Source organism: Gouania willdenowi, chromosome 5 (assembly GCF_900634775.1).
Source record: "Gouania willdenowi chromosome 5, fGouWil2.1, whole genome shotgun sequence".
NCBI lineage: Eukaryota > Metazoa > Chordata > Actinopteri > Blenniiformes > Gobiesocidae > Gouania > Gouania willdenowi.
The window spans coordinates 8,942,980-8,969,617 of NC_041048.1; the positions used below are offsets into that span (position 1 = coordinate 8,942,980).

Consider the following 26,638-nt stretch of genomic DNA (forward strand, 5'->3'; position numbering starts at 1 on the left):
TTGATAATTATTTAGGTCAACGTATTTTCCACCGTTTCATGGTCATTTCTACGTGCAGGACGCTGGTGGCCATGGATCCAATCAGTGCCACTCGGACTTGCAGCCTTTTTATTCTTTCTGTTGCTTTGGCAACGACAGAAAACCAACTTTTGACAACCCGTACATCTCCAAAAGCCATTTCTGGTTTAAACCTAACTACAAATTCCTCAAACTCTGATCTAAAAACTAATGCTCTGACAAACTTTACTGAGGAAGAAATACGATCCACGATCAGACACGATCAAGCATTAACCAGTAGCACCATGGCAGAGCCAACTGGGAGCACAGGTTACCCTCAGCCATCATCAACCACAATAACACCTATGAGTGATGGGGCGACGCAGAGGAAGTCAACATCTAGCATTGAACCTGGAACATCCACCGCACTAGAAGCCCAGACTACAGCAAATTATACAAGTACAAATATCACAACTCATTCATCAAATACTGTCACCACATCAGACAGAGGGCAATCAACCAATAAAGGTAAAACTATTCATCCATCTTTGTTTGCAAAAGTTATTCAACGATAATTATCTTCTTTCTGCAGGTTTTGGTTTGAACAATTCTGAAAAAACCGTCACCATTCTATTCAGTCTCATACTTGGAGTATTAGTCGTGGCTCTCATAGTGTTCATGCTATTCAAATGTAAACACAAAATCCAATATATGCATCAACCTCTCACGAACGAAAATGATACAGCAGGTAAAACTTAGTTCTCATTCAGCGTATTTTCACTTGTTACTCACAGCTACTAATGACTTATCTTTCCACAGACGTGCTCGTAGAAGGTAGAAACACACTTTATGGACTTTCTGTTGGACATCCGATCTACGACAACGTTCCTCCTCCTCCATCAGATCAGTCTCAGTTCCGCCTTGACTTTCTTCATTAACTTCTTGGTTATTTTTTTGCTGACAGACATGGACCACACACACCTCATTGTGTTCCTACAAATGACTAAAAAACCATTAGGACAGGCTTGAAGGTAACAGGAAAAAAAATACTACATTTTCAATTTTATTTTCACTTTTACTGTTTTACAACCAATACAAACACACGGGGAACAGTTCACCACATTTTGAATAAATTAACTGTGAACACATTAAATAACACATCTGTCCTACATAAAACATCCAATCTTTTGCTAACACTGTAAATAAATGCAAGAACGAACACTTTTCAACCTTCAAGAATCAAAACACTACAAACTTTTCTAAAATTTTACCACACTGAACTTCACTGCTGAAATTTTTGTCAAGAATGAACCTAATACTAATACTAACTACTACTAATAATACTACTTATACTAAATCATTAAGATCATAACACCGACACATCTATACTTTCACTATGAGTGATATATTCAACCTGAACCATCAGAAAAACGGAGTTAAGCAAAGATTTTCTCCACATTCTTCTTCTTTTTACCCCCTATCACAGCCGTCCATCCAGCGTCCCTCATTCTCTTTATGGCTGCCAGTTTGGAGGAGTTTCGAGGTGATTCATAATCTGCTGGGCTCGCAATCTAAAAATCATAAAAAGGATTGAATATTTCACAACAATTCAGTATTTTCCTGCAGATACTACACTGATGCATTATTATAGTCACATTACCTTTCTGAAGAAGTTAGGGTTGGAATGTGAAGCAGACAGAGTGGTTGTGGGGAGATTGGCAAAGGTCTAACAAAACAAGTAAACAATCAGAACAGTATATAATTAAATGCACACTTGAAGCACAAAAGTCATCAGAAAACCACGAGACTTACAAGAAGATCAACTGGATCAGAGCTGTCAGACTTTGGGTCCAGCTCGATTGTGCTCCTGGTCCACTGGGACTGCTTTGAAGCCAAAGGAGGAGTCTTTATTCTGTAGGACTGTAAGGGAATTTTAAGTATTAATGTCAAGGTTTAACAACCACACTCTATTCATTCTAAACAATGTTGAGGAGAGACTGAGCATTACCTTGATCTTTGATGTTCTGCCATATGTATTCATGGCACTTCCAGCTGTCTTTGTGTTTTGACTGGGAGTCTGTTAAGACACGAGAACAAAATCAAATGACTGATTAATACCTTAATCATTATTTTCTATAGTTTTCAATTGGGAGTTGTGATGAATTCACGAGCAGAATCCTTAATGACAAAAACAACATTTTAACAATTGAATGGTTTACACTTATTAGTGAGCAAAAAATCCAAACAGTCCTGCAACTGACTGGTATCCTTTCAGTGAATCGACAGATGAAAAAAACTATTATTTTGACTTTAAAATAGAGCTGGGCGATATGGGCCAAAATTTATATCTCAATATTTTTTTTCCGAATGGCGATATACAATATGAATCACGATATTTTTACTTGAATAAAGTCTTACCAGAAAGACAATTCTTGGTTAAATTTGCCCATGAAAAATGCCACACAGGCACATTTATTAGCAAACAACTGCACAATATGTGCCACTTTCGGCTTTTTCTCCTCTAACGGACAGCACTTGTGAGTGAGTTCCGTCGTGTGGCTTGTTTAGGTGAAGGTTTGGGTTAGGATGCACTCAACAATCAATCTGCTTTTCATGCTAATCTAAGAAGTAGCAAAATACAATACAAAAATATAATACAAATAAGATATGAAATAAATATACATGCAATTTTATAATCTTCTATATTGCCAAAATGGAAAACTCGATATATCTTGAATCTTAATGTATTGCCTAGGCTTATTTTAAAAGTCAAACATTCATTTAAACAACTCACGTTCATTACAAATAATTTTAAAGTCATTATAATTAATACATAATATGGAAAATAAATCTAACTTTATTGAATATCTAGTTTTTATTCACTATTTCTCAATATCTTTGTCAGTCATAAAGCTTTAAAATATGCAGCTTGTTTAGGCTATACATTTTTAACCCGTGCTAAAATCAACTTCACAAAAAGAACTACTTGTATTTGCTTTAGAGCAAGTTTCAGCTGCCACATTAAAACAAATTTAAAAGTTTTAATCTAAGATGTTCTTAATTAAAAATCAAAACTCAGAAGAAATAAAAAAGTCAATAGATACAGACTTTTTTCTTGTCCAATGAAAGAATATCTTTGCTGTTGACCTGGGATGGAGTTTTCCAACTCTCAGAAAAGTCAAAGACGTGACATTTTGAAGCAGTCTCTCCCCTCAGGGTCTCAGCAGTCCTTCCTTGTTTCGGGTTGGATGCAGCCGACTAAAATTACAAAAAACAAATGCTTCGTCAAATACAAAACTTTCTCAAATTCAATGAGACCCATTAATACGCAGATCTTTTTACCTGCAAGCTCTTCACTTGAGTCAGCTGGGCCATTTCTTTTTTCAGGTCAGTCAGAGCTTTCTGTAACTTTTCCTAAAAAGGTGAATTTGAGAATGAAGCGCTTCAATAAAAAATGCCAAATGAAGAAAACAAACGAAATGTATTTAAATTACCTTTTCTTCTGTTTCTACTTTCATCTGTTTACTCAAACCCTTATTTTCTGTCTTTTGCTTGGAGATATCCAACTCCTGTTTTCAAAAGTTGAGCAAAAATATCAAAGTGTGTGGATTGTTTAAGTGAAAAATGTTGTCTAAAAGAAAGTTTTCTGTTTACCAGTGACTTTACATGGATAACCGCCTCGGCCTCTTTCTTGTTCTTCTCGTTGAGCTCTGCATCCTTTTCTTCAAGCATCTTTTCATATTGACTCTGTTAAAAATGACGGTTAGTCTTTTATATCATATCAATGCAACACAAATGAGAATGTGTTGTGAATGTTTCTTACCTTGTGTTTTTCCATCAATGCAACCATGTCCGCTATCTTCTGCTGACATTTCAGCTCTGCGTCCTCTCTGCTCCTTTGAACCTCTGCTGTTGTCATTTTAAACTTTTGCACCTGTTAGACATGCCAGTAAATTGTATTTGTATTGTTTTTTCAAAGATTTGGATGTTTTGATCACGATAAAGTAAAAAATTAACCTCAATCTCAAGCTCTGCGTTTAAGGCTGATTTTGCCTCAAAATCCTTCAGCAATTTCTGGAAGTTTTCCTCTTGTAGTTTTTTAAAGTTCTGGGACTCCTCATGAAGGTCATCAGTCTAAAGACAACAAAGACTCATAAAATTTTACCATATCACATGTTTGATGGAAGAAATAACTTAATGAAGATGCACTTTACCATTTTTTCAAGTTCTGCAGCTTTTGCAGTCTCCTTTTCAACTCGTTTCTTCAGCAGTTTATTCTTTAACGTACAATTAAATGAAAAAGGAACGTGCATTACTTCACATTTCATGACATTACTGTGAATAATTTTCACAATTATCACAAACCTCTTTCTTCATTTCGTCTTGGGATTTAAGTTTAACTCGAATGTTTTTCCCAAGGTTGCACAACTAAAACACAAACCGTTTTTATTAGTTACAAATAATTATCACCATCTTTAACATTGCTATATTGGTTTTTTGTGTGTCCGTCACCTTTGTTTCCACAATATTAATCTTTTTTTCTTTTTCTGAAATTTCCTTCATGAGATCTTCATACTGCACACAGTTAAGGGCCAATTTCACTGATAGAACCATTTACTACAGATTATATGATTAGTATTTATTATTCTTACCTTTTCTTCTAAATCCATTTGCAGTGTTTTGGCCTCTTGATAATTCATTTGAATTCCATTGTTATTGGAATTCAGTTCCTCCCTAATGCACAGAAATAATTGTTAAATAATCAAGTTACAATGTTAAATCTGCTACAGAGATAAAAACGTCAATTTACCGTAAACTCCGATTGTCATCTTTTAGTCTTTGAATTTCTCTGTCAAGTTTAGCTGCCTTTTCTTTGCTCACCTGAAACATGACAGTTTCTGAAGTTCATTTGTTTTGTTTAACAAAGCAAGCAGTAAAAAAAAAAACATGAAATAAAAAAGGGTTTATTAGTTCAGACCTTCATGCTCGACTCCAGTGCCTTTGAATAAGAGAAATCCTGTTCAAACTGCAGCTGAATCGCTGCCTTTTCTGACTGTAACTCATTGTATTTTGACAGCGTGTCCTCATATTTCAATCTTTAATGTAACACAAACATAATGATTTGTAAAATTAGAAACAATGATAAAAAATGTTAGCTTTATGCTAATAAAGTGCTTGAAACTCACTTCTCTTGCATTGCCTCTCCTGTCAGCTGCTGTATTTGGGTTGTGCATTCTTTGTTTTTGTTCTTTTCAGACATTAGCTGTCCCTCCAACTCCTGCACTTTTAACTGAGGACAGAGCAACACATAGTTCAGGGAATTTATTGTTATGTCCCCATCACGCATAGTATGACTGTAAAACTGTGTGAAACCTCAGTTAGAGTGAACGTTTCCTTTAAACTGTCTTTCTCCTTTTTTGAATCTTCACAAGCTTTCTTCAGGATATCATTTTCCTTTAGACTGTTCTCTACTTCTTTCTGTGAGTGTAAAAAAATAATACATTTTAGATGTCTATACTACCCTATTTAAGCACTTTTTTCTGAGGTGATAAATGAATTAATGTTACCTTCAATACTTGAATTTGATCAGTTTTTCTTGAAAGCTCAACCGAAAGTTCTGCTACTGTAGCTACAGTAACATCAATCTTTGCCTTCATGGACTCGATAACATTTGAGTTTACCTCCTGAAAACATCAACACGATATTGTCAAGTAATCTTTACCGTGTTTACATTTGAAATGAAAATGAGCAAATTACTCTTTACCAGTTCCTTTTTAAGGTTTTCAATAACCTTTACTTCGTTTGCAGCTTTCTCCAAAGCTTCCTCTGTTGAGTAAAAACATTCATGTGCTTAAAAAAACTAAACAAAATAAAAAAACATCTACACATGTGAAAGAGACCCACCTGTAAGTTTAGTCTGTCTTTCTAGTTCTCCAATATTTGCCTGAAGTTCTTCTTCATGTCGTTGAATTCTTTAAAACAAGTGAAAATGAGAATGTGAAAAAACGAAACAATTAGATGATAATTAATGAGCCACTTGTACCTCTGTGTGTTTTGGGTTAGTGCATCCTTTAACTCCTCAATGGTGATGTGACTCTGCTCGAGTTGCTTTGCTTGTTGATCTCTAACTGTATTGAGCTCCTGCAGGCTTAAATCTTTGCTTTTGACGCTCTGCTCATATTCTTTTTTGAGTTCCTCCAGGGCTGCAGCAATACTATCCCTGTTTTTCTTTAAGAAGCACAGAGGAGAATTTCAACTAAAACAAAGAATCTACAGTACGTGAGATCTATTATTACAAGAGTCTTACCTCAATTTCAACACATCGCTGCTCAGCACTAAGCACTGTTTGACGTAGGGACTCCTGCTCTGTTTTTGAACTTTTCAGAAGTTCAAATTGTTGATCTGTAGAAGAAATAAACCTCCCATCAGATTTTTGTGCTTACAATGTGGCCTCGCTTTAACAGAACATTGGAACATGAAATTACTATTAAGTAATTTGACACAACGAAAGGGGGAAACATATGGAGTTGTCTCTAAATCAATCACTAAACACTTAATAGGTTTTTGTAGTTTCTATTAAATCACTTACCTTGAATGCACAAAAACTTAAAACAGGATTATTTATTATACTGTAGATGTTAGAGCCTCTTAACTTCATTACTGTCATTTATTCTGCAAAAATCTATTTTTCAGGTCTTCAATAGCAATATAGAATACCTTGGATCCCACAGGAATGAGAAAAAAAAAGCTAGACACAACCTTATTTGTTGATTGAAGCTTGAGGTGCTACATAAAAAATACTGATCCAGGAACAGACGTTGGGGCCAAATCCCATTTTTTAAGCTTAGTAAATAAAAATTGTTTTCAACTATCAACCACTTTCTGCGAATCAAGATCATTGCGTTGGTAGCAAATAATGAATGTACTGTTATATTTCTGATTTTGAAACTTAACTTAAATTGAAAAATTATATTAGAAATGGGACTCGATTAAAAAAAATAACCTGCTTAATTAGAGACTTTGTAATGAATTAATCTTGTTTAATTGCCTAACAATATTTGACACGAGAACATTATTCAATATAAATGGATTTTGTATGCGTGTACAAATCAAGTCCATTTATCTCATCTCCTTCACTCCTTTCAGCTTCCTGAAAAGCATCTTTGAGTTTTCTTTGAAAAGCACAATAAAAAACTGATTCATTATCATCATTATTATTTGATTGAATCAATAAAACAATAAATTAGCTTAAATGACAAAAAAGAACTACATCTATTTCTCAATATCATTGTTAATACAAACAACAAATAAATAATACCTGTGGAAACTTGTAGTTTTCGGCAAAGAATCTGAGTTTTATCAAGCTCAAGAATTACATTTTGGAGCTCCTTGTCTTTGTCTTTGTGTTTGATTTGAAGACTTGTAATCTGTGAAAACAAAGTAAAATGTGTTCTCCCTTATATTTTCAAAGCTGCAAGATTTTTTGCCCTCAACTAACCTCCTCATCTTTCTGTTTGCACCCTTCGTAGTATTTCTCTTTGAGGCCTTCAGTTTGTAGCAAGCTCTCGTTCACTGAAAAATCCAATCGCACAAAAGGTTGAACAAGTAGGAAACATTTCCTTGTTCATACAAACAAATCTCTGAGACTTTACTTTATAGACAAGTAGTTTGAAAATAAAATACATATTGTACCTTTCTGCATCTCTTGTTTATTGGCCTCTGCTTGGAAGTGAAGGCCTTCAAACGCTCCCATCAGCTTCTGCAAAAAAACAACAATAACCCAGTTAGTGACTTAAACAAAAAAATCATTGCAACAACCCGTTGTTGTTTAGATTGTAGTTGTGGTTTACCTTAATTGTATCACTATTTTCCACAAAAAGCTGATGTGTTTCTTCTCTTTCAGATTCAACTAAAACAACATATTTTTTTTTAAAGTAGAAATAATGATTGGCAACCATATAAAACACTTTCTGCAAAGTATATAATATAATACATTAAACTGCTTGTACTTACATAACTGCATTTTCTCAGCAGACCACTCGAATGTTTCTTTGAGTATGTTGCACAAGTTTCTTGTTGCATTGTTTCTGTATCAAAAATCATTTTATTATAAAAACAAAGGATATAACATTATTATGTTATACCATACTAAAGCTCTGTAAAGCTTCTCAATCATGTTCAATGAATTGACTAAATCAGATTTCCTCTGCAGTGTGTGAAGGATGTGTCTTACTTGTTCCTCAGATCCTCATTTTCAATGATCTGTTCCTCCAGCTTTATGCTGAGACTCTCATTCACAAACTGCAAAGACAGAACAAAACTATCAACAACTTCTTCATAAATAGCGAGAGAAAATAATCTCTTTGGAGCACCAACCTGCAGCTCCTGTATGGCTTTACGTTGACTTTCTATAGTTCTTTTGTTATCTTGAAGTCTCCTTTCCTTTTGCACAGTGTCAATGTCCACTTTGACCTTCCAACACTTGATTTTCTCAACTTCATTGAACAATTTGGAATAAACCTGACCAGGATTGCAGGTGATCTGTGGATCAGTCGGATGAACATGTTAAAAAAAAACAAAAAAAAAAAAACTGCTAATGTCAGTCAATCCGGTTAAAGTTGGGCAGTGATGATACCTCAGTTTTTTCCATTGGTGGCACAGCTTTAATCTTGGTGATTTCTTAGGTGAAGAGATGATAATATAATAAGTTATAGGACACACAGCCATCATTTTAAGAATAATATAAGAGAATACCTTGTCTGCTTGGTTTAGTTGGTACAACTGGAGTTGTGTTGAACAGAATGTTCTGATCCTTGTCGTAACATTTAGCTTGTCCCTTTCAGAGATGAAAAAAAAAAAAAAAAAAAAAAAGAGCTATCCAGTTTAGTGATAATTACTGTGATCAATAATTTTATTACTTTAGTCTATGACAGGGATAATGCATCTTCTGCATTAGACATTAAAAAATAACCAAAATATTTGCAATAGATCGCTCATGACATCAAGCTTTGTCAATAATACTACAGGTTTACAGGTACAGCAAAGCAACTGTGCAATAATTATAGAGCTGGTTTGTACACATTCATGTTTAATGTATTTTGACATATATGTAATTTATGAGCACTTTAATGCACTATAGCAGCACATATCCCCCTCTTAAGCAAGATGGCGCCGCATAATCACGTCAGCTCCAATCAGCAGCAGCGGTCAACAAGGCATCTACGTATATAATGTCTATGGAAGCCCTAACCATATACTCCACTCAACAGTCAGCAATTCAAGTTGACTTCAGTTATTTATTTATGGTCAGTATTAGGGATGTAACGATTAATCTTAAGGCAGTTAAAAATAGATTCATAGGTATCACGATTGACATCGATACTTTGAAAATTGAATCGCAGTACTTTTTTTTAAACAGCCCTTCTCTTGTCCAGCAGTGGACACTGCGGGAGAAGAGAAGGGATAATATAGTGGGAACAAATGAGGGCGAGGACAAAAACAACAACTTAATGAAACGCTCAATTGGAGATTTTAGATACAATCCAATAAAATCTGATATTCGTGCCCTGGCTAGTGTCGGACCAATATCCGATATCAATATCGGATCGGGACACCCCTAATATATTGTTCATTTTGATTAATTTATTTGGAATTTCATAAATTTAAAAAAAAAAAAAAAAATGCAAAACTGCACTTTTTTGTCATAACTTCAATACAATGAGTGTTGACTGTTATAATAGATTCATGGAGTGACTATTCCTTTTTGCTGCCCTGCTGAGATTTTTTGTATTATGTTAGCTATAAACTACTCCTCCATATATATATCAGATATAACATTTTATTTTTAGTTTTTTTTAAATCCATATAGAAGTTAGGGGAACTGACGTAATTTTTCAGACATTAGGCAACCCTGCTAATGTATCGAACACCAAAAACCACAACCAAACATGAATGGCATTTTACGGACTTACCTGAGCGTTAATGAAATCACCCCGGCTCTCAACCACCTCCTGGGGTCTAACAGCAGACATATTTCCGCTACTAACCCTAGGAGGCACCAGCAGCTTGAAGCTAAACCCTCTCTCTCTGTTCATTCTGTAATTAAACACAGCTGTCACCGTCATATTTCGGATAAATGTTGTTAAACGAGTTTAGCACTATCGTCATTTTGCTACGAAAACATGAATACATTTTTTTTTAAAAATAACATGTCAATGTCCACTTACATTCAGACAACTTTTAGCCTCAAAGGTATCTTGTTGAACGTTAACCGGCGACCGTTAATTTAAAATCTATATTGAGGAGCACGAGCCGTCACGGTACGTGCTAATCACATGCCACGCCTCCACCAATGAATGACGGGACACTTTCTACCAATTATAATCGTGAAATACACAAATTTAGTTTTATAATGTAATTAAATGTAGCCGCAGTGGTAAGAAATAATAACTTAGAATTTAGATGAAAAAAAAAATAAAAAAAAATAAAAAATGTTCTAAAAAAAAAAAAAAAATAACATCAAAACAAATAATAATAACTTCTATGAAGGGTGGATTTGTGTCTTTATTATAAAATCCGAAAGAAAAAAAAAAAAATCACTTCAAGAAAAAAAACGTCATTAAAACAATTTAAATTTAAATACTTTTTTTCTTTGATTTAAAATGTTTATTTTTGACTGAAGTATGCTTTATTTGATTGAAACGCTTTTTTTTTTATTTATTTATTTTTTTAATTATTTATTTATTTTTTTAATTTATTGAATAATAAAGACAAACATCTACCTCCATAGATATCAAGTAACATCCTTGAATTTAAGACAGAAATGTAAAAGTTTTTTGACACGCTTATAAACAAAAATCAGTTTTTTTTTGTTTGTTTGATTTTTTTTTTTAAATTAAATAACAAAAAACTACTTCTGATTGACCAATAACAGTGAGGCAGACCATAATATATATATTTTTAATGAGTTTATGATGTCAGACCTTGTTTTTGATGTTTTAATCAATACGTAACAGAGTTTTCTTAAAAAAAAATAAAAATAAAAACATGTTGGAAAATTCACATAACTAGATTATTATGATACATGCATGCAGAACCTTCAATTGCCTCGTGTATGAAATTCCCGATAAAAATAATTTGGCCTTCTGCCTTACAAATGTTGAAATTATAAATAAATGTTTTGCAAAAAACTGTATTCTAATTGTGTTACTTTTGGTTAATAATGTCATGTGATGTCTCAGATCCAGCCACCTTTTTGCATCTGAAAAATGTTGAAATATATATAAATAAACATATAAATAACTGTCTGGTAATAATTGTCCTGAAACACTATAGTTTGAGAAGATACAATAATTTTTCACAGAATTTTATTAGATTTATTAATATTTATTTATTTATTTATTCAGTTCATTTCCAACATGGTTGCAATCACAAAAATTCACTTTGACATTCAGAGCAAAATCGCATCATCGTGTTTTTTTGGTTTTTTTTTTGTCTTTTTGCTTGCCGGAAAGGGCAACGGAAAAAAGCAGTTTGCTTATCTAGATATGTCCCCTGGTTTGAACACAGATAATTTTACATCAAAGCTCGTGTCTTTCCTGGTCAAACATTCTTATCTTCTTCATACCACAATTTCATCTTTTTATTTATGTTTTTTATTTATTTATTTATTTATTTATTTATTTATTTATTTATTTATTTATTTTTAATATAATTATTATTATTAATTTTATTGTCTACAATTTCTTTTTCCTTTTTTTTAGATAGGATAGTCCTCTTGCATGCTTGCGCCTCAAAAAGTTACCATTTTATCAAAATTGATGATAATCAGTAAGCAGGTCACATAGAGAATGTTATTGTCAGATATGTTTATTTAGGCTCATGACATACATTTTATTTCACGTAAATTGTAGTCAGTTTACGTCCTATTCAGTAAACAAAAAAAAGATCACAGTTTAATAACTCAAAAAGAGCACCAACTTTACAATGAAATATGTGTTTGTATATAGTATATAATATAAAATATAATGTATAATTAAACTGTTGTGTGCTTTCCACACATAAAGACCATTGACAAACGACTTGGATTGGACAGGCTTTTAAAAATATGCCTTGTATTTTTAATTATACATTTTGTGACATTTTTGGATGGGAAGCAGTGACAAGTGTTACATACTTTGTCAGGAAAATAAAAAAAAATTAAAAAAAATGTTACATTACTCTCTTGCAGAGGTGAAACATAACATTCACTTTAAAAGTTTCATGTTTGGTGCTGCAAAAAAATACTTACAGTGACTTTACCTAAGGTAATATTAAATGATCCACTATTCTGTTGCATATATTACCTTGAAGACTAAACATAAATGTCTCAAGTCATAGCTTATCATTGTGCTCAGATTGTGTACTTATTCTTTATTAGAATAAAGCTCCATAATCTGAAACTTCGACTATAAGGTTCCTTCACTTTCTTTAACTTTTCACTTTCATTTGATCTCATTTTAAGCCTGTTTTTGTGCATGTGTACTACCACAATTCAGTAACAATGACCACTGTAAATGAGTCAGAGTGTTCATATTACTGAATTGAAGAAGCTTAGATACCTTGGTATAAGACAAATATACAATAAAATGCCTGTGGCTTCTGTGGCTCACTCCACAAACAATGCATTGTAACACAACATTAATATTAACGTGGCTTGTTGTAAAGAAGTATTTAAATGAATATCCACCTTAATGAAAGCCTGAGGTCGAATGCATGTAAGGGGATGTAGTAGAGAATCCTACACGGTGTCTTCGGTGTCTCTACCCTCTGCCACCTCTTTGGCAGCATTGTTCCTGTTGGATTTCTGCTCTCTAACCCCCATCGTACCCTTCCTCTCCTCCTCTTTTCTCTCTTTGTGCAACATGCGATAGTTGATTCCCATTCCTAGAAACAGGAAGAAACTGGAGACAATCAAGAGGATTCCACAACCCTGGTAGGTGTACTTGTAATCATGGTAGATGTCTTTGAACCTTCCTGTCAAGACAGAGTTAGAGAAGCATTTAGTTATTTATTTTTGTCAGGATTACACGAAAATTCTAACTAGTGCAAATAATGTACTTACCAAGCAATGGGGGCCCCAATAAAACAGGACCACACTCAACAATCGTGACAAGCCCAACAGCACTTGAAAATCTCTGAGCTCCCACCAGGTCCATTAAGGTCTCAAACAATACTGAACTCAGCCATCCAAATGCAAAACCAAAGAAGATTGCATAGATGACAAAACCCTTATAGTCAACTGCTAACGGTGCTAGGACATGGCACACGCCATTATACAGAGCAGAAGCAGCAAAGAAATATTGTATTCTTGGTCGAACCCACTTTGTATTTGCCACCATGCCCATCGAAGGACGCGCCACCATGTCAACAAAAGCCAGTATGGAGAGTAAGAAAGCTGCCTTCTCTTTAGGAATATCTTTACTTTTAGCATAGTTGGAAAGAAACACCAGCGGTGCGAAGAGACCAAAAAACATCACAATATTTCCTACAATGTACAGCAAAAAGCCTCGATGCTTGAATAAAGACAGATCGATGAAGCTGTTGATGGTCTGCACCACAGTCCTCCTCTCGGTCGTCTTCTCTGGAGGTTTGGGCTTTGGCCCTATGGGTCGCATGAGAGATCCAGCAACACAGCAATTAAACAGCAATCCACCAAGAATCATAAAACTTCCTCTCCAGCCAACTTTGTCAAAGAGCCAAGTGTTAAGTGGTGCAAGAGTCGAAAGAAAGACAGGGCTGCCTGCCATTGCAATCCCATTAGCAATGGGCCGCTTCTTATAAAAGTATTTTCCAATCATAGTGAGAGCTGGGTTTAAGTTGAAAGCCAATCCTAGACCTGAAAGATTCAGAAAAACCGAGAAATTATTAGATATCTTGTGCCTTGATTGTGAAAGAACACTAGAGGGCAACAGTGTATAAGAAGAAGGTGAATCATTATCAGACTGTAAAATATAGGAAGTCTAAATAAGGTTACCTCCTACTACACCAATGCAGAAGTAGAGAGCTTCAACTGAATTGCAAAAAGAGGCAGCGAAAAGGCCAATTCCAGACAGACATCCTCCAAACATCATCACAGGGCGGCTGCCATACTTATTCACAAGAATGCTGCTGATGGGGCCTGAAGTACAGACAAAAAAGCATTAAAATCCTTTCACATGTAAGGCTTAAAAACAGTCCTTTCTCTTTGTATACTGTATAGATATATTTTATACCACCAGGTGGTGCTGGTGTTACAGCTGTGGCACTACAAACACCAATAATTGGTGTTATCATATTTGTCAGTGCTGCACTGCAGTGGACTTGATCTTGTGTGTCATTAATAATTCATCATGACAGAAAAACAACAGAAGCAGCAATTAATGCTTTTTAGAAAATTTGGACATTAATAAAAAAAAAAAAAAGTTTTGAGAGTCTTCAGACATGGAGGTATCAACTAAAGGGATTTTTTGGGGGGATTTAGGTGGTTCTTCTAAATTTCCAGAAGATTACAATGATTTTTTTTACATTTATATATATATATATATATATATATATATACAAATGCCTTGAGATAACCAATTATTTCAGAAGATAAACCCTCATCTCAATTGGTGACTTATAACAACAATCTTAAACGAGTGTGAGGATCCACATGGACGACTGCTGCCAAATCCCTGCACAACCCAATGCACCTAAATGCAAACTGACATTTTTGTTTAGAGATTGTCCAGACTCATTTAGCTGCACGGTGCAAGACAAAGGTTTTTTTAAATGGTAATGCAGGCACTCGCTATACAAACAATGAGTTCCTTCCTTCTACTTTGGGGAGAGTGAAGCTTGGTATAAAAAGGCTGGAGACTAACCAATGTAGAATCTCATGACTGTAATGAATAAAAAAAATGAAGAAGTATAGAGAGGTATGCGACTGTGGGCTGTTGATGAACTTCTCCTGCAAGTGCTCTGAATAGATATTATTCTGCCTGCAACAAACTCAGCTGAAGATTATATATATATATATATATATATTCAAATACTATGCAGCACTTAAAATCTGCTGCGCATATTTTGGAAGTAGTTACAGATTTGGATTTGCTTAACAACACAATTTATTACAGGCAAAACACAAGCAAAAATCTAAGCATTATTGGTCATTATTAGTGATAAGTGGCAACTAATTCCCCAGTTCTGCTGCTGGTATAAAAAATCTGTGAATGGGTTTGGTCCAGAATGATTTTAGCGAGATGTCAGTCAACAGTGCCTAGAGTTCAGAGCTGAAAGTCTTGTTGAAGAGTTGACTGTCATGCCAATGAATAGGACTATGTGACATCATCCGCCTTCTTATTCAGCCTGTCACTGGAGGAGCACAATTAAACCCTCCCCCAGGTGGTCCTTCACTTTCAAAACAGAGGGAAACAATACGTGCAGTGTACTGTACATGATCAAACTGCATCTATTTGCACAAGAGTCGAATATCGTTGCAGTTATGAAAGCAGGAAACAATACGTGCAGTGTACTGTACATGGTCAAACTGCATCTATTTGCACAAGAGTCGAATATCGTTGCAGTTATGAAAGTAGGAAAAGTTGATGAGTGCCATTATTATAGGATTTTGTGACTTCAGTGTTGACAATGTGACACTGAGAAAACACAATGTAAGCCTTTGTTTCAGAAATAAGTAATTAGGGGATATTTAAACATACAGTAGGGCAGGGGTTCCAAAAAAATTCTGTTGCATCCTCTTTAAAGAATGAGAATTTTCAGCGTCCCTGCATTGCAACAAAATGGGAAAAAAAATAAAATGAAAAATGTAAAAATTAGCACTGTTCTTAAAAACAAATGACAAAATAACGTAAAATGTACAAAAACAAAATTTATAATGGCAAAAATAATAAAGTTCTTTGAGTGCACTCCTATTTTTAATAAGCCATACGTCCCACTCTCTCTCGCACCCCCTGTATTGACGTAATCCGCCCCCAGTTTGGGAAACACCGCACTATCAGGATTAATATCTATCCTTTTTCTTCAGTTTTACATATTTTTAAATACAAGGAGTGATTAAAGGTTTCAGAAGCACCATTTGTGTTCAGATGTTTGTGTTTTTACGCTATGCAGATAGGAGAGAGTGGGAAACAGTTATGGGACGCAAGTTCAGTCCTGATCACCCTGTAGCTGGCCACCTTTGATGAGGGTGTCTAGTGTTAAAAAGGCTGAAACACTGACTGATTGAAAGGAACACTACTGATGACGCATCCCAAAATTTACATCCTTCCCATATCTGAGACACAGCTCCAGCAATTTTAAAATGGTAAACCTCATGTGACGACCATCTATTTGCACAAAGGACAGTTTAACATCACTTCCCAAGTTTAATGATTCTGTGGCTCACCTCCACCGTACATGACTGCAAGCATGATCGATGAAATCCAGGACACTTGGCTACTTGACACATTAAAGATCACTTCAATTTCTTTGAAGAAGACAGTAATGGACTTGGGAAAGGCATAGGAAAATCCAATGGAGATGAAGGCTCCGACCACCACCATCCATCCCCAACCTCCCTCGGGTGGTGTGTAACCTTGAGGACCACCAACTGCTGGTGCCATTTTTGTTTTCTTCCTTTAAAAGAGACTCCTCAATCTCTTAATGTTGTGGTGAGAGAGGAACCTGTTGAAGATAAAACAGCACAACTGTTTATTTTTCTGTAAGTTAACTGCAGGGCTATAACACAACAGACACCATCTGTAATAAACGTGACTTACATACAGGTACATGTTTGTAGAGAGAAAACTTTCACAACTGGAGGAACATGCAAACTATTGTTCAAGGACCAGGCGTGGGAACTTCAGTGAAGCATATTTTTAGTTTTTTTTGTGTGTTTTTTTAAACACACATTGTAAGAAATAAAAAGTTATTTGCTTTAAAAAAAAAAAACAAATTTATGTTTACGTAGATCATTTTGATTTCTTTTACTTATAAGTTCACCAAATGTAATTGATCTACGTAAACATGAATTCATTTTTTTTTTTAAAGCAGAACTAAGTAAAATCCTTCTCGTTGTCCCTGTGAGGGTGATACAAGTGTTTATGGGGTGATTGGGGGGTCTTTCATCTCCCCCTGGTGTCTCTGGCTAGAAAACCGCACTTACAACTTTCCTGCCTCCGACCCGGTGGCAAGACGTATTGTGTGGCTGCACACGGTTGTCTACCAATTCACTTTTATCAAAATTATATCATGACGGAGCCAGCAAAAAAAAAGACAGAGAAGATCTTTGACCGAGGAAGGGAGCAACTCCATGCAGTGACAGCTCAGCAACAATCACACTTGTGTGATTGCGCAACAGGCACGCACACACACTTGCAACCCACTCCATCAGGCAGCACACACACAAATATCCATCCATCCATCCATCTATCCATTTATCTATTTTTAAAGCCACTTTGTCAGCACACAAACTAACACGTCACACACATTTCCACACTCTCTTCCGTATTACTCCCACATCATTCATTTATTTTAGTTGTCTCTTTTCCTCATACTGTTCACATGGTCACATGGGACTATATGTGTGAAAGCACCCTTAGTGTCACTGTTATATTAGGATTTTTCAGTGATCGGTTGCTACTGTCTTTAGAGAGCAAAGGTGTGCATGTAGCTGTGGGGTGGGGAGTGTTAACAACAGTGACATGAACAAAAGAGACCTTTAGGGGGAGCGCTAAGCACAAGTTACTTAGTTCTGCTTCAAGGCCCTTTTTTTTTTTTTTTTTTTTTAAGTCAAGTTAAGTCAACAGAGTTACTAAATTAAAAATACAAAGCAGGTATTTCATTGCAGATCCATTCAAAAAGTGCCTTTAAAAGGTCATGACTAACAGATTTCATTTTTGAACAAAGATGAAATAGTAATACATGCTGCCTGTTTACACACTTTAAAGTGAAACAACACCCTGAAACCACTTTTTTATGCTGAATACATACATGATTAGGTATGAAATAATGTATTTTTTTAATCCTCGTCCCATTCTTCACATTTTAGTCAAAGCATTTAAATTTAGTGTTTTTAGTTGTAAAATGTCAGAGTAAATTGAATTCTTCTATTGGCTGAGATTAGATGAGTGATGTCACCAAACGCAACTGCTGGCCACGCCCTTCCTATAAAAAAGGGAGGAGGGAATAGGTTTCCACTTCTCACAGTGCTGTGAGCATTGATTGACAGCTCCATGCCGAACTGTAGTGTGCAGCGCTGTGGGGGCGGGGCTGCTGTGACTGGGCGTGTCTTAACTACTCTAGAAGCAACGCCCATAACCAAGGCATTTAAAAACATTAACATTTCATCAAGAGCATTTTTTTTTTAACTGATCTGCAGTGAAATGGCTACTTTAGCTTTTTTATTTCATTTAGTACATTTGTTCCATCCCTTTGCAGTTTTACAATATACGTTAAATTGAAGGATCAAATAAATCAAATCAATCATTTACTTGACCTTTATTGTTAGGTCAAACAAATAACAATAACTAAAGTAAACCATTACAAACAGTTGTCCTTTTCACACTGGAAGTTGATCATTTTCCTGACTCTGTCGTCTAGCTCCCCCTGAAGTGTCACAGCTTCTTAACCTTTGAATAACATCTCACCCACTGAGGGGAAGCCATGCAAAAGATCTGCTTTCAGTGACTGTATTGATCTGCATCTCTTTTCGATTGAACACCCAACCTTTTGAAACCTAACTTACACACCTTCTTTCTCTCCAGAGTATAAAAGCAAGTGTCATTTTGTCATTCACCAGTCTGCAGATGTCCCTTGTGTTTCACAAAAAACAAAGTAGATGTTTTTAAAGTCTGTATTTTTACATTAATTGCAGAGTCGTGGATGAAAAATGTTGTTTCAGGGTTGAACTTGTTTGAATTGCTTTCCTGCATGCATTGCATTCCATGTGCTCCCTGATGTCCTATTGTTTTGCTGATGAAAAGGAGTCCAAAAGTGTACTGCATTATGTACGCTGGGTGGATTATCCAAAAACAACATAGATCAAAACTGTAAAAATGCTTTTTGATTTCCTGCGGTAGAATTGCTTCATTTAGTGCAGTGCTTCTCAAAGTGTGGGGCGCGCTCTTCTGGTGCAGGGGAATAGCCTACACACAAAGAAAGTGTAATAATAATGACAAGCCTAAAAAGGTAGCAGAAATTAAAAGAGCATTACTATTAGACTGCATTAGAACAAAATGTAAAAGATTTTCTTAAGCTTTTTGCCACAGATTGCAAACAACATTCCTTCATGTACTATTTTTATTTTTGACCAATTAACTATTAATAATTAACTAACAATTTTAAATTTGGTTTTCACGCAGGTGATTTGTTTAACTTAGTTTTTGAGTTTGAATTTATTCATTAAATTTACATTAGTTGCATTATGAATACATGATGCTACGTGATCTTTGTTAGTTTATTTAATACGTGCACTGAATTTCCTTTTTAGTTTACTTTTGCTTTTTGTCACAGATTGCAAACAATTTTATTTATTTTTTTAATTTTCAGTACATTTGTTTTGTACATGCAGGTAATTTAGTTTTTTGAATTATTATGTAATATAATGTTACTTGTTCCATTAGTTCAGTGGTTCCCAAACAGTGTGCCTTGACACACTGGTGTGCGTGAGGCAAGTCCGGGTGTGCCGCAGGATTTTGTGACAACCATACATTATTGCAATATACAACCTACACAAAAATAATTATTTTTTTAGTTTACTACTTTGTATGCACTCATTTGATAATACAGAGGCAAACTTTATACCTAAAAATGTTTGTTAATATTTAATGAGTAATATAGTTAATATATAATTGTGCATTTTTACAGATACTGTACATGATATGAGTGACAACATGTGTTATAAAGGCTATTTTTCACTATTTTTACTTGTCCTTTGGTGTATTTTGGGCACAAAAAGTTTGGGAGCCACTGCTTTAGTTCATTATAATTAAAAATGTGTTGGGCACAGGTGGGGCTTGAAGCTTTACCTTCATTCAAAGTTGGAAATACCCAAAAAAGGTTGAGAACCTCTGATTGAGTGAAATAATGTCAAAACCAATTTATTAATCTAATAAATGTTGAATTGGGTGTGAACTTAACAGGATTATTCAATATACTGTATTTAACTTGCATGTGTTAATGGCTGGTGAGGGAGAAAAGACGACACTGTGATTTCTACTACATGATGAATGTAGAAACTAAATGAGGGGGACAAACTGCTGCTGTTAAAGTAAAAACTGAAGAAAAGATTAATATCAAAGCAATGATTGATCGCCACTGGTTCGCAAAGCAACATTTTAAGTTAATTGATTTAAGCTTAGACAAAGGAGTAAAATAAGTGAAGTGCGGTATGACACGATTTACTGTCTGCTTGAAGGTTTCACAGCTGAACAGTTTTAACAGGTGACTTTGAAATAATGTCACTAAGGAGATTTCACTTTGATGCAGTGCTGTGAACCCTGTAGTTTGGCGGGTAAGAATAAAACCTGCAAATTATTAAAAAAATTAAATAAATTAAACTTTGACATGTGTCATCTTTCTCAGGTGTCAGACACTATCTGCACTTCATCAGTGTTTCCAAAGCCAATTTATAATTGTGTTCACTATTATTATAACTAGTCCTAATGAATGATGATTCTTCAGCCCACACTTTGTTGCTTTTGGTTTTTGCTTGCAGCCATGCTTTAGGCTTTTCCCTGCCTCGAGGTTCTTTTAAACTGTTACTTTGTCAGAGTAATTTTTTTATTTTTTGTTTTGTTTAAAGTTTACTACTGAGGGACCATTTTGTGAAGTGTGTTCTATCATCAGAGGTGTAAAGAGTACTGATATATCTGTTACCGTACTGTTACTTGATTGAAATTGCACTCAAGTACAAGTACAAGTGAGTCATATATAAAATTCTCAGAAGTAGCTCAATAAAATAGTACTCAAGGTAAAAGTTACTAGTTACTTTCACCCCATCTTTATTTTTTGCTATAGTTCCCTTGCATACATGAATAAACTTAAAAAGATACCAAATCTACCATTATTATCCACGAAGGAATCTGTATGACATTAAAAATAAATAAATGAAATAACACCAATGATTTCAATGCAAAAAAAAAAACCCAAAAAAAAACCTAGAATCACCGTCAAAATCTTTATACAGAGGTGTAAAAAGCACTGATATATCCTATAATCCATAGAAGTACTGTTACTTGATTGAATTTGTACTCAAGTACACGTAAAAAATAGCTCAATAAAATAGTACTCAAAGTAAAAGTTACTAGTTACTTTCACCCCCCACATTTATTTTTGATAATAAATTCCCAGACTGCATACAGCTATGAACTGAGAAAATACCAGCATTTAATGCTGTTTTGTAGCAGTGCATTACGTTTAATGTGGTTGGTCGTCTATGATGTGATGCATTTGATTGTTGTCTGGTCATTTTATTTTTTTGTAGTTTCACAATTTCCGTTGATCATTTAAAAAAAAAAAAAAAAAAAAATCACAATTTACTCAGTAACGGTTGGGTGTAGAAGTGTAACAGATTACTTCTTTCAAAATGTACTGAAGTACAAGTAAAATGACTGATTTAGAAATATACTCAAAAAAAAGTACAAGTAGCCATAAATACAACTTAATTACAGTAACGTGAGTACTTTGTAATCTGTCATTGAGTTTCTTACCTTAGCTGGAGCCGTTGGACAGGGACAGATGAGCACCGGCCAATGGTTTTTTTTTTTTTTTTTTAAATCATTGCTGAAGGAGGTTGGGTGGTTTGACTATAGATAAACTCAAACTATAATCCCTGCATGTGTTCCACACAAACCCCTGGAAGAAATGTGATTATCTGTTTTTCCTGATGAAACGCTGAATCCATCCAGTGCCCAGAGTAAAGCTCTGGACAGCCTGGAAACTATCTGGACACTTTTAAATACTAAGGGTCAGATTAGATAAGCCATGCCCCCACGGGGCTTTCTCCACCCCTCGGTCATGTGCTCAGAACGCACACAAAGTTTGAGTTTAACTCCACTACAATGTAGAATGCACAATGAGGAAATAAAATAACGCCTGTTTTATAAGATAAGATGCTTCCTGGGATCCTAATTTCCTGTTGCAACAGGTTTGTAAAAGTGGCCAAGTTGAGTATTGGTTACTGCAACATCGTTTTCACACTAAAAGCAGACATTGTTTACCTTGAATACCAGAAAGTAAGACTTTCCATCACTTCAGGGGTCAGTTCTGGTTGAGCCTTTCTCCAAAACTCCCAGAGGAACTATTAATGAATGTGAATCGGAGCTTGGGAAAGGAAGGCCTCGAGTGCAGTTATTCAAACAAATTCCTGACACCCTTGAACTATATTTTCCTATTGTTAGGTTGCTCTGTGTGGTTTTGTATGTTTTGTTTATAAACTGGCACTTTTACTGCTTTTTAAACAGAGGATGCAACAGAGAAACTCCTTCAATTCAATGCTTTCTCCTGAACTGCTCTTTGTAAAAAACAAAGACCAAAAACAGGAATGGATTTAGGCTGAAAACATGTTTTTAGGCTTTTATGTATTGACTACAGGAGTGCCAAAATTAAAAGGAAATAAATGTAGAAATATAAAGAGAATCAATAATAAAAAAAAATATACAAATGTAGTCATTCTTTTTCCATTTTACTTTTGCTTATTCCATTGCGTCATTACCTTTTCTGTTTTGTCTTTGTTTTTTGTTTCTTTCTTGTGCGCACTGCTTTAAATTTAATCCCATCAAGAGATGATCATAACGCAGACCATTTACAGTCATGATACAGTTCAAGATGTGCACTGACAGCAGAGTTGTGGCACAAATATAACGCCATATGTGCCGTGCTTCAGGAGGAATGGAGAGAGTCCAACACGGCAACCTATAAAAGCCCATTATAAGCCTAGGTCCTTACAGCATGGGCAAAACACACACACACACACACACACACACACACACACACACACACACACACACACACACACACACACACACACACACACACACACACACACACACACACACACACACACACACACACACACACACACACACACGTCTGATCAGTAATAGCATATGTTATTGACAGAGTACAATTAATAAAAAAATAATACTAGAGTGTGAGTTGGGAATCTTTCGAGCAGCTGTATATTATTCTATGTGATCCATCTCTTTGTTTTTATGATCCTTTTTCTTGTAAAAACTGGCGCGTTTTAAAGCAGGGATTTAGAAAATGTGTACGTGAGCAGGAAAATTAAAACTGATTAGCTCAGCTATGTGAAACACAGCTCCCATACATTACAATAAGCTGCAGTCGGAGCATTAAATGCTCTGCAACATACAAGAGCATTTACAGTATAGTCAGCGTCCACCTCTACTCCTCTTTGCTCATTATTAGAGCTGATTGACCAAACATTGTTTTGCTTATACATATTTCTTAGGTGAGATAAAATTAATAGTTTTGTATAGTTTTAAGGGGGAAAAAACTGCCCAAGAAAAACCTAAGAGCCACAGAATTGACAGGCACAGGTCAAAGGTCAGCGGTAATTAGCTTTTGCTTGGGCAAAGGGTTAGAACTGAGAATAAAAGGTGGAATGGCTTCTTGAACTGAGAGTGAGACTTGTTTTCAAAAAGGGTCGAAGTGAGGGCAAAATGCAATTAGCTCACACATATAAGTCACAGTGACTGGGGAAATCTCACTTTTCACGACGGAGAAAACTGCACGTATTTTTCTTCTGCTGTTGGGATACTGGGCACACATTTCTACTGTGGAAAAAAAGGCAATTTAATTTAATTCCGAATAAAAATTAAATCCAAATAAGGGGACTTGTTTTATTCCAATTTCAATTCCAAATTAAAAAATTCCTCTATTTTGTAAACTCTTTATTCCTCTTTAAGTTAATTCCCCTCGTTCTGCGCATGCGCGACATGCCGCAATGACACACTGGTGATGACATAATCCAAGATGGCGGCCTGGACTAGATCAGAGACTATTTATTTAATGAGAGCCTTAAAAGACATATAATCAAAAAAGTGGTAAATACTAAAACCCGGAGACGAGAGTAAATGCGTCCCTGTACTGCTGCACTATCTGTAAAATCACCAACTTTGTCATTGTACTAGTTTGTAGAGCTACTGTCTTTACCAGGGAGCAAATATTTATTCCTGGTTATTGTTTTCCAGACTTTTACTGGGCTTTATTTACCAGTGATTCCTATCCCACTTCTATTCCGCGGAACAAAGTGTGTTATTGTCACACTGTTGCTTCAAAATTACAATCAAAATACACCTAAAGTGGAATTGAATAAAGCCAAATAAACCTATTTTCCATGTAAACTTCAGTTCGGTATAACTATTACCATGTAAACACGAAGCAGAACAATTTGGGGGTATGTTACGACACGAGATTTAATCAGTGTGTGCTGGAATATGAAGCTTGCCAACGTCTTACTGAGGTAAATCAGCATGGAAACTTATGCTGAACGGCTAGCTTGGTCGGAAGCAGGTTTTGCTCTGGCTAGGATTTGGCGCATGATAAAGTCCTAGAGTACACAAAAACACTAAAAATTACACAAAATGACTACGAAAACACAAGAAAAAGCAGCATAGTACAGAATAGCTCCAAAGACACACGAACTGTCGACAAAATCACACAAAAGGACTGGAAAATGAAATAAAACAACAAAAATACAGAAAGTGACAGAAAAATACACAAAAACACACAAAATGACTAGAAACCCCCCTGTATTAATGCTCAGATCAGTTATTCTACATTTTGACATAAATGTTGATAATGTGGCCCTTGGATGAGATACAATCACATTTTTGTGGCCCCTGCTGTGATGGAGTTATCCATCCTTGCTCTGCTATCACACACCAGCAAATGTAAACGTGGCCTGTTTTCTTGGAGGAAACTACCAACAATGCATTCACTCTTATTTTAGTGCCCCTGTAATCTTTGTAAATGACTGTAAATAATTAAGTACCTGCATTATTATCTTCCACTACTGCGCCAACACTCTGTCTGCTATGTTCTCTTAGACTCTGTGACCTTTGGATAGCTCGATGCACATAGTCAAGAGAACAAGCAATCTTCAATAAAACCATGAACCTATGAAACAGCAGAAAGAGAAAGGAGCAGGTTTGGCTCTTGTTTTTAAATACACAGGGGTTCGTGGATTTGTGAACAGCATGTTGCTATATTGATGCACTCAGTGGTTCAACCATGATGTTTGCAGAGAAAACAGCATCTTATGCCCTGGATGCAGGACTGAGATGTGTAACAGATACCAATTAATCAGAAATGACACAATGGGCACTCCTTTGCTATAATAAAACAAATATTTTATGTTCTCTTATCCATATGTCTCATCATCATCATTCCGACAGTGTTAAATTCATGCCACGGACAATGAATTTAAAGTAAGCAGAACATAAATATCATAATCCCTGAATGCCTACAACTCAAAACTTTTAAATTCTTTGATCCTGAAAATCTTTCCCAAAACACATTTCAGTGTGAACGTTCAGCAACGTAATGGTTTATTTATGGTGACACTTAGGTCAACCTCGGCATATTCAAAAAGTACTCTACGTTTTCTTGACTCTCCCTTGTAATGGCAACATACAATATAGTAGATAAAGAAGTTGTTATTGTTCATAGCATAAAAAAATAATGTACACAGAACAACATTTATTCATCCACATAATAAACTTTTCATCAAGACAAATCAGCATCTTTATGGATTACCATAACGACATGATACTGGCTGTAAGGAGCAACTTCTTTGCTTTCTAGAATCTGGCTGGAGAAGACGTGAAAAGATGACATGTCTGTGTAATACCAGATGTATGGTCACCCAAGTTTATTCCTAAATGTCTAAAACTGGGATTCTCAAACTTGGGGTCGATACCCCATTTGGTGTTGTGAGACACTGGGAGGGGGTCGCCAGATGTCTTCAAGGAACTAAGAATATTGTTTGAACAATTTGAGCCCATTCTTACGACTTTTTTTTGCAACTACATCAAACTTGACATATTTGAACGTATTTTCATCACTTTTTCTTGCCATATTTATGCTCGTTGTAATGAATTTTTGTCACATTACTATCATTTCTGCCACTTCTCCATCAATTCCAATGCCTTTTCTGCACATTTCCCCTCCATTTTCAGCACTTATACCCTTTCCACCACTTTTCCAACCAAATGTCACATCTTTTCACCATATATCATGCTTAATTGTTTTTGCCAATTTAACCACATTCACAATTTGTTATGTCCATTATTTGCCAGTTTAAACTAATTGTTTCAATTTGGACACTTTCAACCCTTTTTCCTACATTTTGGCTAATCTAATTTGCAACTTTTAAACAATTTCTATGGTTTTTAAAATCCCATTTCACCTGTCACTTTTTACCCATTTTTTTTTCTTATTAAAACAAGGATTCACATCTTTAAAATGGCTATATACTATGGCAGAAATAACAATACACTTCCTGGATAACAGTGACTATTATTCAGATAAATAAATAAATGTGGTTATCACAGATTGATAGAATAATGGACCATCATTTTGATGACTTTATGGATGGACCCCAAAAAGCTCTCTC

At 35.2% G+C, this 26,638-nt stretch overlaps 2 protein-coding genes across 3 annotated transcripts; both read right to left on the bottom strand.

Moving 5' to 3' along the window:
- Positions 1 to 1,383: 1,383 nt before the first annotated feature.
- On the bottom strand, positions 1,384 to 10,355 carry sycp1 (synaptonemal complex protein 1). 2 transcript variants are annotated; one of them, XM_028448101.1, is made up of 34 exons: positions 10,224 to 10,355; positions 9,969 to 10,092; positions 8,752 to 8,833; positions 8,633 to 8,676; positions 8,374 to 8,538; positions 8,231 to 8,298; positions 8,011 to 8,084; positions 7,848 to 7,906; positions 7,690 to 7,756; positions 7,496 to 7,569; positions 7,316 to 7,424; positions 6,305 to 6,399; positions 6,041 to 6,225; positions 5,902 to 5,969; positions 5,762 to 5,823; positions 5,565 to 5,681; positions 5,371 to 5,475; positions 5,184 to 5,287; positions 4,976 to 5,093; positions 4,808 to 4,878; positions 4,650 to 4,731; positions 4,510 to 4,572; positions 4,363 to 4,425; positions 4,212 to 4,274; positions 4,015 to 4,131; positions 3,821 to 3,931; positions 3,652 to 3,744; positions 3,492 to 3,566; positions 3,340 to 3,411; positions 3,145 to 3,255; positions 2,006 to 2,074; positions 1,810 to 1,917; positions 1,658 to 1,723; positions 1,384 to 1,568 (listed from the first exon to the last, which is right to left on the bottom strand). In XM_028448101.1, the coding sequence occupies exons 2-34, from the start codon at positions 10,089 to 10,091 to the stop codon at positions 1,434 to 1,436; spliced, it is 3,018 nt and encodes a 1,005-aa protein (XP_028303902.1). In that variant the 5' UTR covers position 10,092; positions 10,224 to 10,355; the 3' UTR covers positions 1,384 to 1,433. The 2 variants fall into 2 exon arrangements, with proteins under 2 accessions (XP_028303902.1, XP_028303901.1); XM_028448100.1 differs by having other exon boundaries at positions 3,106 to 3,255.
- A 1,672-nt stretch (positions 10,356 to 12,027) lies between these two features.
- slc16a1a (solute carrier family 16 member 1a) lies at positions 12,028 to 21,908 on the bottom strand. Its single transcript, XM_028448103.1, has 5 exons — positions 21,708 to 21,908; positions 16,403 to 16,680; positions 14,012 to 14,155; positions 13,100 to 13,873; positions 12,028 to 13,011 (listed from the first exon to the last, which is right to left on the bottom strand). Exons 2-5 carry the CDS (start codon positions 16,617 to 16,619, stop codon positions 12,776 to 12,778), a joined length of 1,371 nt encoding a protein of 456 aa, XP_028303904.1. The 5' UTR covers positions 16,620 to 16,680; positions 21,708 to 21,908; the 3' UTR covers positions 12,028 to 12,775.
- Positions 21,909 to 26,638: the final 4,730 nt, after the last annotated feature.